Source organism: Danio aesculapii, chromosome 2 (assembly GCF_903798145.1).
Source record: "Danio aesculapii chromosome 2, fDanAes4.1, whole genome shotgun sequence".
Lineage (NCBI taxonomy): Eukaryota > Metazoa > Chordata > Actinopteri > Cypriniformes > Danionidae > Danio > Danio aesculapii.
In genome coordinates this window covers 24,530,681-24,544,687 of record NC_079436.1, presented here as the reverse complement: position 1 = coordinate 24,544,687, position 14,007 = coordinate 24,530,681, and the positions used below count along the sequence as shown (strand labels likewise).

The 14,007-nt window shown below is 34.3% G+C and overlaps 1 protein-coding gene across 1 annotated transcript in view; it reads right to left on the bottom strand.

The window, feature by feature from the left end:
- pik3r2 (phosphoinositide-3-kinase, regulatory subunit 2 (beta)) overlaps positions 1-14,007 on the bottom strand; it is a 58,472-nt gene that overhangs the window by 16,329 nt on the left and 28,136 nt on the right. The window contains exons 4-10 of the mRNA XM_056475763.1: positions 10,937-10,999; positions 8,843-8,983; positions 6,904-7,102; positions 6,728-6,813; positions 4,663-4,768; positions 1,867-1,965; positions 1,528-1,708 (exon numbers count right to left, since the gene is read on the bottom strand). Of these exons, the coding sequence (XP_056331738.1) occupies positions 1,528-1,708; positions 1,867-1,965; positions 4,663-4,768; positions 6,728-6,813; positions 6,904-7,102; positions 8,843-8,983; positions 10,937-10,999 (875 nt within the window). The remainder of the gene's footprint in view (positions 1-1,527; positions 1,709-1,866; positions 1,966-4,662; positions 4,769-6,727; positions 6,814-6,903; positions 7,103-8,842; positions 8,984-10,936; positions 11,000-14,007) is intronic.

The following is a 14,007-nucleotide window of genomic DNA, read 5'->3' as shown; positions in this document are numbered from 1 at the left end:
ACTGAATACACATAAATCTGAAAACAGCTAATAAAGTAGAAGTTGTTTAAAACACCGCTGTTGATGTAAACACCCGAAACGAGAGTCTTTGAAAACGACGACATCATGCACATGCATAGTACACGTTTATGGAGGTGTAGATTAAAACCAAGCGCAAACAAACACTCACAATGGCAAAGTACTTGGTAGTCCTTCTTGTTGCTCAAGAGTGGGTTTACTTCACATTACAACTTAAATGAAGATGCATCTTAAACACACGGCAAATTCTACATAAACGTTAGCACATCATCACTTCTGTTCAGGTACTGTTTACGAAGAAGGCGAGTGCGCCAAATACTGGCCTGCTATATGTAATGAAGCATTTTTAGTCATTTTCACAGAGGTGTAATTGCAAATCGTTTAAAAAATGATGTTGTTAAATGTGAAACTTTTTAAAACGCAAGTGGAAATTTTTTTCGTTATTTTGTTATATAAATGTTTTATTAATAACCAGAAGCCAAATAAATCTCTGTCAATAAAACATCTGCATGTAAAAACATTCATATAATTATAAAAACTATTGTCTGTTGATCTCAGATCACGTGGAATGTCACTGAACTGCCATTTTATGGAAAATATACAAAAGATGGGGTGATAAGATTGAGTAAATAACAACAGAAATGCCACGTTTAACCCTTGTCTACTGTTCAAATTTATGTTCATAGCTGACTTTGCCCCATTGACTTCCAATATAATGACATTTTTTAATTGCAAAGCCATGACACATCATGCATTCTTGATTGTTGGTTGATTTTACTGTTAGGAAGAGGTAAGATGTGTAATTTTTATTGTTGGTCATCAGTTGGCACCATAAACCCATTAGATAGGCCTGTGCATAAACATTTCTTGCTTTAAAATGGAGTTCTATGGAGTAAACAGGAGATTTTAGTGTATGCTTACTATGTTTACTCAGACATATCAAGGTCAATGCAAAGATCTCTCACACACACACGCACACATGCACACACGCACGCACACACGCACTATACTCCATTTAGAAGGCAGTTTTATATAGAAATTCATATAGAAACGATGCTTTTTTTGCACTGCGACTGATGATCAACAGTAAAAATTAAAAATGTTACCTCTTCCCAACAGAGAAAACCAGCAACAATCAAGAAAGTATGATTATATAGTGTCATGGCTTTGCAATCAAAAAAGGTGATTATGTAAGTCAATGGGGCAAAAACAGCCACGGACATAATGAAAGGGCAGTAAATTTGCCCGGAGGGTATTGTTGAATTTCTGAAAATTTTCAAAGCATTTTCCCAAATATGTGTCAAAATAAGATTTGTCACAAAAAAATTATTCAATTTGTGGAGAAACAGAGAAAGTTGTGGCCAAATTAAGACTCAAAATCACCCCAGAGTGGATGAAAACATCCCAAAAACAGCAAACGAGGGTTATGTCTGCTGATACTTCAACATGAAGCCTGTGGAAAAAAAGACACCATCAGTTTGAGGCTTGTAAAGAGCGGAGGCGCTGTACCTGCTGATATTTGGAGACGGGAAAGAGCAGATGAGAGTCCAGCTTGGCGTTGTACTGAGCCAGTGACTCATGACGGTAGTGGTTGATGAGCTCCACCACAGAGAGAAAAGTAAGAGGCTCCGAGAAGCCGTACTTGCCCCCGCGGTGAAAAATCTTGATCAGTTTGTTATTGCCTCCTTTCCTGGAATAAACAACACAAGGCTTTGATCGCATCGAGTCCCTGTTAGAAATTCCTCTTTGTGATGATGCATATCGAACAAATGATACACCAGCGCACCTACGCAACGCATTCGTCGCATATTAGACATCAAATGTGATTTGACCTGACACGGTGCTCACCTGAGGGTCAAAGTGTACTCTCCATGCACTTTGCTTGAAGCGTCCCGCACCAGGAACGTACCATCAGGAGTGTCTCTCATTTTTTCATTCACTTCCTCTCTAAAAACGTGAACATCAGACAGTGATTCGTTAGTGTTTTGATCAACTACACGTTGATTACATACCTTTTCCAGGTTTATGTCTTCTTGATGATGATTTTCTGTACAAGTTTAATACAGAAGAAAATGTTGTTTACTGGTTTTACGACAGCAAAGAATACAGTAAAAACAAAATGGATTTAAATCACATTACACAAAAAGAAGCGACTTGGTTTTAGTGATGATTTTACTATTGAATAATCATCTATATATTATCATTATGATTATTATTCCCTGATTGTTTGTATGTTATCTGAAAAAAAAGATGCATCATATGCACATATAGTTTGAAATATATAATATAGTTTAATTCTACATCAAATATTTCTCAAGTGATGTTTAACAGATTTTTCAAAACTTTTAAACCTAATAGATTAGATTAGATTCAACTTTATTGTCATCCCACATGTACAAGTACAAGGCAACGAAATGCAAGTTAGTTTTTATAACTAATTTCTAATGATGACAGTACATATAATATTGTACTAGATATTTGTTCTGTATATATATTATATTATATGCAATATTATATATTGCAATATGAATACAATTTAACTAGATGTGTTGAATAACTATGTATAAATATCATTTTAGATTGATTGGGATGATTCTGTAGGGGAGTTCATATGCATTAAATATAAGAATCAACCCACAAGCATAGATAAATTCAATAAAGAAAAAGATACTAATTAAATAAACAGTGTTTAATTGATTTCCGAGGAGCTGAACTGTACTTAGGCATACAGTAGTTGAATAATCAAATGTAAAACAATACTGTATAATCATTCATTTTATAAAAATTTAATTCGGTACAATTTTTAAATCCCTCACATAGTCACAGGTCTCAAAAAACACTTTTTATATTATATTATTCATTTATTCATTTTCTTTTCGGCTTAGTACCGTAATTAATCCGGTTCATTAATTAATGAACCGCCAACTTATCCAGCACAAGTTTTTACGCAGTGGATGCCCTTCCAGCCGCAACCCATCTCTGGGAATTATATTATATTACAGACTCAATATTGCGTATACTCGCGATGTGACTATTGCAAATGATCACATTGCGATATCGGTGCTAAAATGATATATTGTGCAGCCCTAGTAGTATTCAGCTTAAAATTCAATTTGAAGGCTTAACTAGGTCAATTATGTTAACTAGGCAAGTTAGGATAATTAGGCAAATTATTGGACAACAATAGTTTGTTCTGTAGACGATCGAGAAAACATCTTTTATTTTTTTCAATTTGAGTTTTTAATAGAATATAGATCCAAAAGAACATGTATAACTCACAAAATCTCTAATACAGAAAGAAACTTAGTGATTTTACATATGCTTTGTATTTTCTTCCCTTTAACAACAACACCTATATACAGCAAAACACGGGGAGGTACAAATTCTTTAAAAAATTGCCTTTAAAGAAGAAAAGATATATTATATATATAAAAAAAGAAATAATAATAATAATAATAATAATAAATTAAATTAAATGTAAAAGTTAGAATGCAAGAGAAATCCAGGTGAACTGGTGTAATATACTCAATCCACTTACTCCAAATGAGGAAAAATAATTCAGTCCTTAATAAAAAAAAGACGATGACTCTTGTTTTAACCATTTTTTGTAATTCCTTTTTTTTTACTAGCTGCCAGAAGCATAAATAATAGTTTCTCGTCTATACTAATCCATCGAAGTTTATATTACCCAAATATAAAGATCCAAGTGAAAGGAGAAAACATCTTAATTGGAATAATAACATTAACCTTAAACATGCATTTAAAACATTAATAAATGTTTATTTCAGCCAAATTAAAATAAATAAGACTTTCTCCAGAAGAAAAAAAAATTTCCATCCACCTACATTTCCATCCACCTTTTTCTATGCTTATTTTCTATATGCACATAAAAAAGGTTGATGAAAACACCAAGATGCGCATTAAAAATGTGCATAACATATGTGCATAAGTGAGTAGGATAAACTTTTATTCAATAAGATGCACAAACTACGATGGAAACGCTTTTACTGAACAAATTCCAGTATGCGCATTAAAAAAGTCATGTGATTTTGTTATAAGAGATCATGTGATGATAAAAATATGTGCGATGAATTGACAAACCCGCAGACTGAGCACACTGTAAAACATCTGAAATGCTGTTTTGGTCATTCTAAAACGCCTTAACAATTTCAGTATTAGTCTTATTATATTATTAATGACCTCCAGAATCAAGAGCGTCTGTGCTCCGTGTCTTAAGCCTTCAAATGCCACCACGCATTCACTGCATGTCGGCATCGTCTTCTGAGGTGCAAGTTATGTAATAAATGAATAAAAAATTTATGCAGCTTCTCTTATCGCAGCAAATTCCGTTTTTACTTTTGATATTTGGTGCTAGTTAATCAGGAAGTGGCGATTTTGTTCTCTTTGACTCGTTGGATGGAAACACTGCTTTATTCGTACGTCTTTTATGCGATATTCCAGTTTTGTGCATAAAGTTAATTCACATTTTTGGATGGAAACATAGCTATTGTGAAAATTTCCTTTCTCAGTTAATCCTCACTTGGGAAAGATTTGAAAAAGAATTGCAAATTTCACAGGAAAGCTAATAATTTTGTGTGTTACTCTTAAATTACAGCCACATGTTTAATTATAGCAGTGATTTACCTTGAAATGTCTCCCCAGTACCATTCAGCTTCACTTAGTAAACTGTCGTTTCCATTAGTCACAGATGAGGCCATGGCTTTGGCTTTGGGCGGTTTGGGAGGGAGAGCTGGATAAACAAGGGAAATACGATACAAATATTTATGATTAAAATAAATAAATCTCTTTTCATCTCTACACGGTTCAGGCCAACGTTTGCTTTCATGGATCCTCATCACCGCAGAAACGCGTGATGTTATATTTCAGAGTCTCTAGAGTCACCCGTCTTGCTCAAGGGTGTAACGGAGATCGCTGAGGGATCGGTCCCTTCGGCTGACAGACCAGATATCTGGCAACAGCGTGAGCTTTTCTCTTCTGAACTGAAGGCTACACTATAGGGATGATGAAGCTCTTCTGGTGTAATTTATTAGTGAATCCACGGTTTCCAGAGAGATTTTTAGGATCTTGAAAGACAGCTCTTGCTCTCCAAGGCTGCATTAATTTGATCAGAAAAACAGTAATAACAGCAGCAATATTGTGAAATATTAATTCCTGTGAGGCAAAGCTGAATTTCCAGTCAGTCCTTCATAAATCATTCTAATATGCTGATTTGATTTTTAAAAAAATTATATTATTACTAATGTTAAAAGCTGAATATTTTTGTTGAAAACAGCGAGTCTCTGCTTTCTTTGACTAGAACTTCTGTGGCCCATTCATTTCCTCTTATTCATAGACATCTTACCTTGAAAACCCAATCAAAGCATAAGCATCCTAGCATGTAAATTTATTGTACAAACTTGAGAGCTTACATTTCTAAATGTTAAAATTAAGCACTTTGGGCACTTTGAATGAAGTATATTTTACAAACACATATCTTATTTTTTATTTTATAATTTAAATTGCATTGTTTTGGTCTAAATCACAAAATAAAAATCAATTATTTAATCCTGGGAAACCAGATAACATTTATAATACAAAACTCAATTTTGCACAACAGTAGTCTGGCCTATTTACTGAATTGAAATCATAAACAAGATCAAGCAAAGCTGCAATTTTCATCCACATCTTGTCAGGGAAGCAGGGTTGTGTGATCAGCAGCAAATCTCCGAAGACCAAAGGGCGCTCGTGCGAAAACTCCAAATACCCACAAAGAAGATTATACAAGCATTTCAATATAGAAGACATAACAGCTTTAACTGATTCAGCGTGACTAATAATCACACAACTACAGAATAATCTCACAGAAGGATTTACTTTAAACAGTTGGCTGAAGTTTTAAAGTGAGTTCAGAAAAAAAGAAATAAAAATGTTATTATAGGTGGTATTTTCACATGCAGGATTTACTACACAGAGCTGTGGTTCACTTAAAAAAACACAAACAGCTGTCATTATCACAATTATCTTGATTTCATTATTGTCCAATTTCAATTTTTAACTCAATTTTGCGTAACTTCTTAGTGAACAACCGTGCTGTGTAGTAAATGCTGCTCCATCAGAAAGCAATGGCTTTAGGTTTAACAGAACCAGCTTTACTGACAAAATGCACAAGTATGAAATCATCTCACAGAAGGCTTTACCTCAAACAATGAAGTTTGGCTGAACTTTTAAAGCAAGTTTAAAAAAAAGAAATAAAATATGTTGTTATACGTGGTATTTTCACATGCAGGATTTACTACACAGAGCCGTGGTTCACTGAAAAGCCACACAAACAGGTGTTATTATCACAGAACAATTTCTCGATATCATTATTGTTTGATTAAACCGGTTTTGATTTTGAACTCAATTTTGTGTAACATTTTAGAGGACTATAGTGCCGTGTAGTAAATGCTGCTCCATCTGAAAGCAATGGCTGTAGGTTTAATAGAACCGGCTTTACTGACAAAATGCACATGAAAATCACCTTTGATTAATTGGCCAGCCCTAACAAGTGTTTATAGAGGAAAATACAAAGCTTCTATTTTAACACACTACTTGGCATAATCATATTTGGCATCAAACAGTTAGTAAACACAGATGACGATGGTAAATCTCAGACAATCTATCAGTAAAAAAATCAAAAAAAGCATCATTATTATTAATAAAATCAAACCGGGAGGAGTCGGCTCTTGTTCCCAAATTCTCTCCAAAAGAAGTCTCTCAACTGCAGCTGCAGGAAACGCCTCATCTTTCTCGGACCTGCCAATCAGGCATGGAGATGATTTGCATGTGTGCTCATTTTCGGCAGTAGATTTTCAGATGTTAAAAGCAGCTAAGTGTTGCGCTCACCCGCTCACAGGGCCCCTGAACAGCACAGGGCCGAAGATCTGGCCCAGGGTGTGAATGTCGAGGCCGTTCTTCTCAGCAGACTGACAGACCTTGTCCAGGTGTTGAAGCAGATAATGCAGGGTCAGCAGGTTCTGCAGAGGAACCTCAGGCTTGTCCAGGACTTGCTGAAGCAGCTCGCGTCTCCTCACGGAGGGGACATCTGTTCGGGAAAAACATCAACATTAGCACATTTTAAATTTCATTCATTTTTGTTTTAGAAAATAATAAATTATAATAATTTACATTTAGCAGATGCTTTTGTCCAAAGTAACTTACAATTGAGAAGGATTTCAGCAATTCAACAAGAAGAGGCAACACACACAAGAAGTGCTAATTATACCAAGGCACTGTTTGTGCTCAGAGAATTAAGTAAGGATGGTGGGGGGGTTTTGAGAGAAAAAGAAACGTGTTTCTACAGGTGGTTTGTTAAGCCCACTTATCTGTGTGAAGCACACTTTGTAAATGCACAATGGTTTTTTATATGAAGTGATTGTAAGAACGTGTCTGGTGCAAATGTGCAAAAAAAAAACTGGTGCAAGTGTCAGATAAAGGGTTAAAGAGATGGAAGAGTGTGTTTTCTAAAAGTGGTTCGTCAAGCTTACTCAACTTTGCAAGATACAGTCATAATTAATGATGTTTTGGGATTGTTGTGTGGTGAGGTGGGGTAATAATAATAATAATAATAATAATAATTATTATTATTATTATTATTGTTCTTATCATCATCATTATTATTATCATTAGTAGTTCTACTAGTATTATCAGTAGTGATAGTATTAAATATAATTAAATAACTTACAACTTAATATCGTTACATTTCTTGTTTTTTAATAAATTGAATAATATTATAAATATGAATACAATTATTATTAAATACTTCACAGTTCAGTAACAGTACATTTAATGTTTTTTTAATAATAATAACTACAATATTAATAATAAAAATAAAAACATAAATTAGCATGTAAAACATACACCAAACATATATTAATAGCTAGCTATTACAGCTATTATTTCAAAATAATTACTGAGACCACTGACAAAAGTGTTTCATATTTTGACAATGTATCATTTAATAAATTGATTTAAGCAACATGAACATAGGAAGGTCTAATGAAGACTATTGGAATTAATCAGCTTAATTTCTTAACACTGTTAAGGCTGATTTTTACTTCTGCGTCAAGCGCATACGTTTGATGCGGAGCAGTCGAACAGTCACACAGCCCTCAAAATATGTAACTACACATTGGAATGACACGTAGCACAAGCTCTGTGATTGGTCAGTATGGTAGCGATGACGAGCGTGGGCGGTGCTGAGAGCCGCAAGCACTATAGATCGATTGTTTACAAGTGTCGAGTCCCGTGAAGGAGCTTCAGATGAAGACTTTTGTTTTGTGTTCACCTTACGATTGAAGCTGTTGTATGGCTGCTGGTTCCCACCGCTAATTGAGTAAGTTTTAGCTACTTATAGCGTTCAGAAAAAACAAAACACTCGTGAAGAAACTCAACACAGAGGAACATAATAACCTACTGCCAGCTAGTGTTTCAGAAGTGTTATTGCAGAGCAACACAAACAGCAAACACAAGTATAAATGCACGACTACGCTGGTTACGCTGATCACTCGACGCAGAAGTATAAAGCAGCCTTTACAGCTAATACAAATATCAACAACTAACATTGTTAAATAGAGAAAAAATGTTTAAACAATATACACAAGCCTATACGGCGACGGGTATGTGTGTTTGTGAACGACATCATCGCCACCACACAGATCATCAAAAGAGAGCAAACACGAGGCAGACACTCAAAATCAGTGCTGTTTGCTCATATAATTCTGTTACTTTCTTGATCCACGCTGCTCTTTTCAACCTGCACGGATGAGTGAAAAATGGCACGTACCCGATTCGAGCTGCACTGCTGCCTGAAGGTCTGTATAAACACAGGGAGGGATTATGGGGGCAGGAAGGTCCTGAAGGTACCGAATCACAGACTCCGAAAGCACATGAATGTCCCACTGTCCCACGTCCAGATTCTGCAGCTCTGCATAAAGGACAAATGACGGCAGTCAAATTCGGTGCATCAATTTCAAACACTGCAGACATACAGGAAATACACAAATGTGCTGATACTATGGTAGTCGCTGGGTGACTTGATCAAACCCTTAGTAGCGCTTCACAATTTGCTTCACAAAAGAAAAGCAAGCAACGTATTTCAAAAAAGAGGTTTCCCAGAAGTTTCTGCCAAAATAAAAGTTTGATATAATTACAGTATATTATTATATATTACAGTATTATTATATATTACAGTAGATAAGATTGTAGTTTATATTATTCAACATATTACAGTTGTTAGTATATATAATAAATCCAATTATTACTAATAGTAGTACACTGAAAAAAATATTCAAAGATGATTCCTTGGATTTACTCAATTTTTTTACGTTAAGCGGTTGTAAACAATTTAATTAGGCTGAATCTAAACAAACAAATTAAGTTGAACATTGCTCAATTTAATTTGTTTGTTTAATTCAACCCAAATAAATTGTTTGCAACACTTTTGCATGCAACACTTTTATTAGTAATAGTATATTATTATTATTATTAAATTAACCATTTAAACTTTTTAAAATACTTTTTGAGAGGAATTTGATTTAATCATAATAAATTATAATGTGTGTGATTTTTCTAAATGAAGTAAAGATACACACACGGTAATAAATAAAATGGGAACAACAAAAAGACTATTCAAATCCTCAAGAGTTGAACTTGTGTTTCAACATTATTATAGTTAACGAAAACTAGAATTAAAAAAACATTTTCGTTAACTGAAATAAAAATAAAAACGAGTTGTTTTTTTTAAACTAGAACAAACTGAAACTGTATTGTGTACATACAAAACTAACTGAAACGAAATATTGGCAAAAACGACCTTCGTTTTCGTCTTTGTAAATGTATTTAATACATAAGCCTACTTTATGCCATTTACAAGTAAATCCATTTACTTCACGCTCAACTCGAACTGAATCATTTGAAACGATTCACATCTCCAGTAAGAACTCGTATCCACAAACTACTTACTTTTTAACATGCCTAATACCCCCCTCTGACTTGAAATAAACCAATAAATACTGAGTTCTTCACTTTTTGGAATAGTACACTGACATCAGATTTGAGAAGCGGTGAAAGGATAATACTGCATATGCGAGATTCAGCAGGTGAACCGAACACAAACAGTACTTGACAGGCTGCTGTGACTGAACTAAGCTTGAACAACTGCAGCGCAGGTAAACCGAGGGCTTAAATGAGGTTATGTGGTGAATATTTGATAACAGACAATCGTAATGGAATTGAAATAAGTGAATCATGTTTCAGCTGGGTTGCAAAGTATAACTGTTAGAAACTTTTCAGATCATGGTGATGTTTTAACTGTTAAATGTTATGATTGCTGACTACATATTTTTGGTACGTTGAGTCCAAAGTTTGGAAGATCCGGTTCACGTTAAATGATCCGAACTTCCAATCAATACTGTGTGTCTAAACTCAGAAGCAGCCTTGCACACGTATTGTACTTAAGGCAGCTATCTTGTGGGCTGTTGTTTTTGAATTTGAGGATGGGTAGATGGTAGTGTTCTTGTGTGCTCTGAATACATGTTTCAAAAAATGTATCTTTGGTTGAGTTTTTATATTTACTTTGAATATTGCATCTAACAAATACCCTTATTTAAAAAATAAATAAATAAATAATAAAACTAACACTGAAACTAATAAAAACTAAACTAAGGTAAGCAATTTCAAAATAGAAACCAATAAAAACTAGTAAATCTACCTCCAAAAACTAGTTAAAACGAACTGAATTTGAAAACAAAAAGTAAAACTACTGAAAAATCTAAAACTATTATAAACTTGGTGTGTTTGCATGTAAACAAAAAGCTGTCCAGAGCAGGGAAGAGCAAACCAACAGAACAAAAATTATAAGAAGTGTGCTGTAACTCACCGCTGAGGCTCGGTCGCTGATTGTCAGAAGCTGCAGTCCTGTACAGTGTCCTGCAGTCCAGACCTAGCAGAAAATCGAGGCATTAGCTCACCTCTCAAAAATAGCCCTTCCATGCCAGCCTGGATTAGAGGAGCAGTTACATCTAAACATTAAATGTAAAAGCCTGCAGATATAAATATATCCAGTCACGCTATCAGGAGAACTGGGAAAAGAGCCCAGCCGAATCCCTGAGCTTTGCTGCAGTCGGAGAAGAAGTGAGAAAACGGAGAAAGAGTACGACTGAAATCTGCATCTTAATAACTGCCATATGGTGACATAAAAACCATTTCACACCTCTGCTTTTAATATCACTCTCAATGTGGAAATATCTATTAAAATAAATCCATTAAAGGTGACAACGGATGAAAGTTTTCTCTTCTGTGCATTTTTGATTAAATATTTAGTTTTGGTTTCTGCTGTGTCTGCCAGCTTAGAAAAGCTAAAAAGAAAACATGTGGCCAGTTTGTTATAAAAGGTCTGAGTTTTAAAATGAGTGATCCAGCGAGCTGTTTCAGTTTTGATGTAACTAGCTAGTCTTTTAAACGTGAATGCCTCAGAGCAAAATATGGCACCCACTTTCCACCCCTTTTTGCAAAATGATAGCAAAGCAGCTAAAGAAAGTGAAGTTATCCAGTAACACTTTATTTTGATGGTCCAGTTGAGTATTAGTAGACCAGTCTGCTTAATATATATTGATACTGCTCCTTTAACAGACGTTTAATTGAATATAAGAAACTTTGCTAGTACATGTTAACTTACACTAACCCTAACCCCAACCTAACAGTCTACTTATAATCTAATGAGAATTAGTTGCCATGTAGATGCAATGTAACTTAAAATTCAACAAACGGACCATCAAAATAAAGTGTGACCAGTTATCCTGTTCTGTATTTACACAGTCCTTACACAGAAGATATATATGAAGGGAATATCCTAGAAACAGTGGGCAAAAATTAGCTTGTGTGTGCAAAACAAGCTTTGCAAAATTAATTTTCAAAGCCCAGGCTGAGCAGCAGCTCAAAATTATTCAAAGAGCTGTGAACTGGGGTGTTTTTTATGGTAAAAAAGCGTTCATTTACATTACAATCAATGAATTTTAACCAAAGTAAGTTATAGACCAGGGCTTTCAGACTCCAGTCTGGGTCCATGTGTAAGAGATTCGATATGCATTGTTTCACTACAAATTCTTAAATTTGCATACATCACTACCGGAAAAATACAGAACATTAAATGAAGTTTATTATAAGGTTAAAAATAAGGCTGCACAATAGGGATGCTCCGATCAATCGGCATCTGCCCATGATCACATTTAATGACTCGATCAGTACACGCTTATCTGGACAATCTCATGAACCAATCACAAGTGTTTGTTTCTCTTTCTCATCGTGTGATCGAGCTGCTGGTACTGCGATCATTGTGCTGCTGTCAATAGTTGGAGTCTAGCAATATATTTGAATGGCATTGCATGTATTTAGGCCTTTTTACATTTTACTTTAAGAACCTAAAGTTTTGTGTTTTCAACAATATTTCAAGTTTACTAAAACCTGGCTAGAAATATTAGGGAAGTAAAAAACAAAACAAAAAAACTAAAAAACTAAAAAAAAAAAACCCACTTTTTCAATATTTAATAACATAACTCTTTGTAATATACTTTTTAATTGCAATAAACAGTAGTTTATAGGCCTATTTCCTTTTAGTAATGGGTTTACAGGAGTGCATGTTTACATTATGCATTAAATATGCGCTCCAAACTTTCTTGATCGAGACATTTTGAATTCAATTGCAATTTGAAAGCATTGTAAATGATGAAAGAAGGAGTCATTTTTATTACCTTTTTAATTATTATTTTATGTAAAGCTGCTTCTGATGGTTACACGTCCACATTAAATGGTTATGAGAGACATGTTTAGGGCATTATATGAAACATCCTTAATTTATTCCCTTAGATAAAAAAAAGAGATCTCCTTACTTAAAGGGAAAATGTGATTTAGGCATCTAAATGGCAAGCTATATAAAGCTTCAGAATCGGTACTCAGTATCGGCCTATTGCCGTGACAAGGAATCAGTACTCGTATCGGCTGAAAAAATCCTGATCGGAGCCTCTCTATTGCATAATATTGAAACAATCTGACATTGCAATGTTTTATTTTTCCACGATATACTGTGTCTACAATTTCACCAAATGATTGAATAACACTATTTGGAAATGCGTTATAGTCACGCTTTATAATAACGTTCACTTCTCGCTATTAGCAAGCCATTAATTAAGACTTCTGCTTCAATAAATTCCTACTTTGCTCTTTAGTCACAGACATTAATGTAGTTTAGGTATTGGGTTAGGAATGTAGAATAAAATCATGCAGAACATTTAGTTTATAAATACTAATAAGGAGTCAATATCTCAATAGCATGCATGCTAAAAAGCAATTAGTTAATAGTGAGCATTGGTCCCTAAATTGTTACCAAATGTATTCATTTAGATTGATTGGGATGATTCTGTAGGGAAGTGAATAATGGATAAAATGTAGTAATGTAAAATACATATGTGGATTTGTAAATATAAATGTAAAAACTACACCGCAAAATCTTTATTGTATAAACAATGCAGTAAATGCATTCTTTATTAAACTTTTGTGCCTAAACACTTTAATCTCTCTCAGACCTTAAAAACATGCAAATTATAAAATGTCACTTCGTTGGGGTAAAACTCTACAGTGACTCTACAAATCTCATGTTCTGAACTGTGTTTTTGCTTAAATATAATCCTAACTTAACATTGCATATCTAACCGTTGTGACTATTGAAGATGCATACACTGCAACATCGATGCCGAAACAGTTAAAAATTCTTGATTAATTTTACACATTAGTCAATGTTCTGATTATCATTTGGGTATCTCCATAAGTGTACAAAATACAGCCAAACAGCAAAATGATCAGGCTAATAATAGAACTCTGTGAAAACCTTCAGAACACATGTTTTGATAAAACATGTTTGGTGTATGAAAGGCTGCTGAAGCAGAGATATGGCAA